Source organism: Penaeus monodon, chromosome 23, assembly GCF_015228065.2.
Source record: "Penaeus monodon isolate SGIC_2016 chromosome 23, NSTDA_Pmon_1, whole genome shotgun sequence".
In the NCBI taxonomy this organism is placed as follows: Eukaryota; Metazoa; Arthropoda; class Malacostraca; order Decapoda; family Penaeidae; genus Penaeus; species Penaeus monodon.
Genome location: NC_051408.1, coordinates 13,515,114 through 13,515,463, shown reverse-complemented (window position 1 = coordinate 13,515,463; position 350 = coordinate 13,515,114). Strand labels below are relative to the sequence as shown.

At 49.7% G+C, this 350-nt stretch overlaps 1 protein-coding gene across 1 annotated transcript in view; it reads left to right on the top strand.

Annotated features, from left to right (window-relative positions):
* Window positions 1–350, top strand: part of LOC119587798 (nephrin-like) — a gene marked incomplete at its 5' end in the record, with an annotated part of 30,391 nt that overhangs the window by 13,596 nt on the left and 16,445 nt on the right. Inside the window, 1 exon segment of the mRNA XM_037936496.1 lies at window positions 51–259. Within this exon segment, the coding sequence (XP_037792424.1) occupies window positions 51–259 (209 nt within the window).

Here is a 350-nt window from a genome sequence, read left to right as displayed (position 1 = left end):
TCATTCACAATTTTTTTAGCTCTAATTCCCCGCCCCCTTCCTCCCCTCAGCTACGACACCCGCAGTGGGCCGTTCGACCAGGGCGTGCGATGGGCGGACACTGGCTACCTGGGCACGCGGGCGTTCTTCAGGATCTTGTCCGACCCGCCCACGCTGGTGGTGGAGGACGTGAAAGTAGCGGACCAGGCCGTGTACACTTGCCGGGTCGACTATAAGATACGACCTTCGGCAATCACCAAGGTCAACCTCACTGTTATAGGTGAGACTTTCATTGTTTGATATATAGTTTATACATTAAAATGGGTTTTGATTTATATTTTAGAGGATGTTTTAAGTTTGTTGACTTTGAT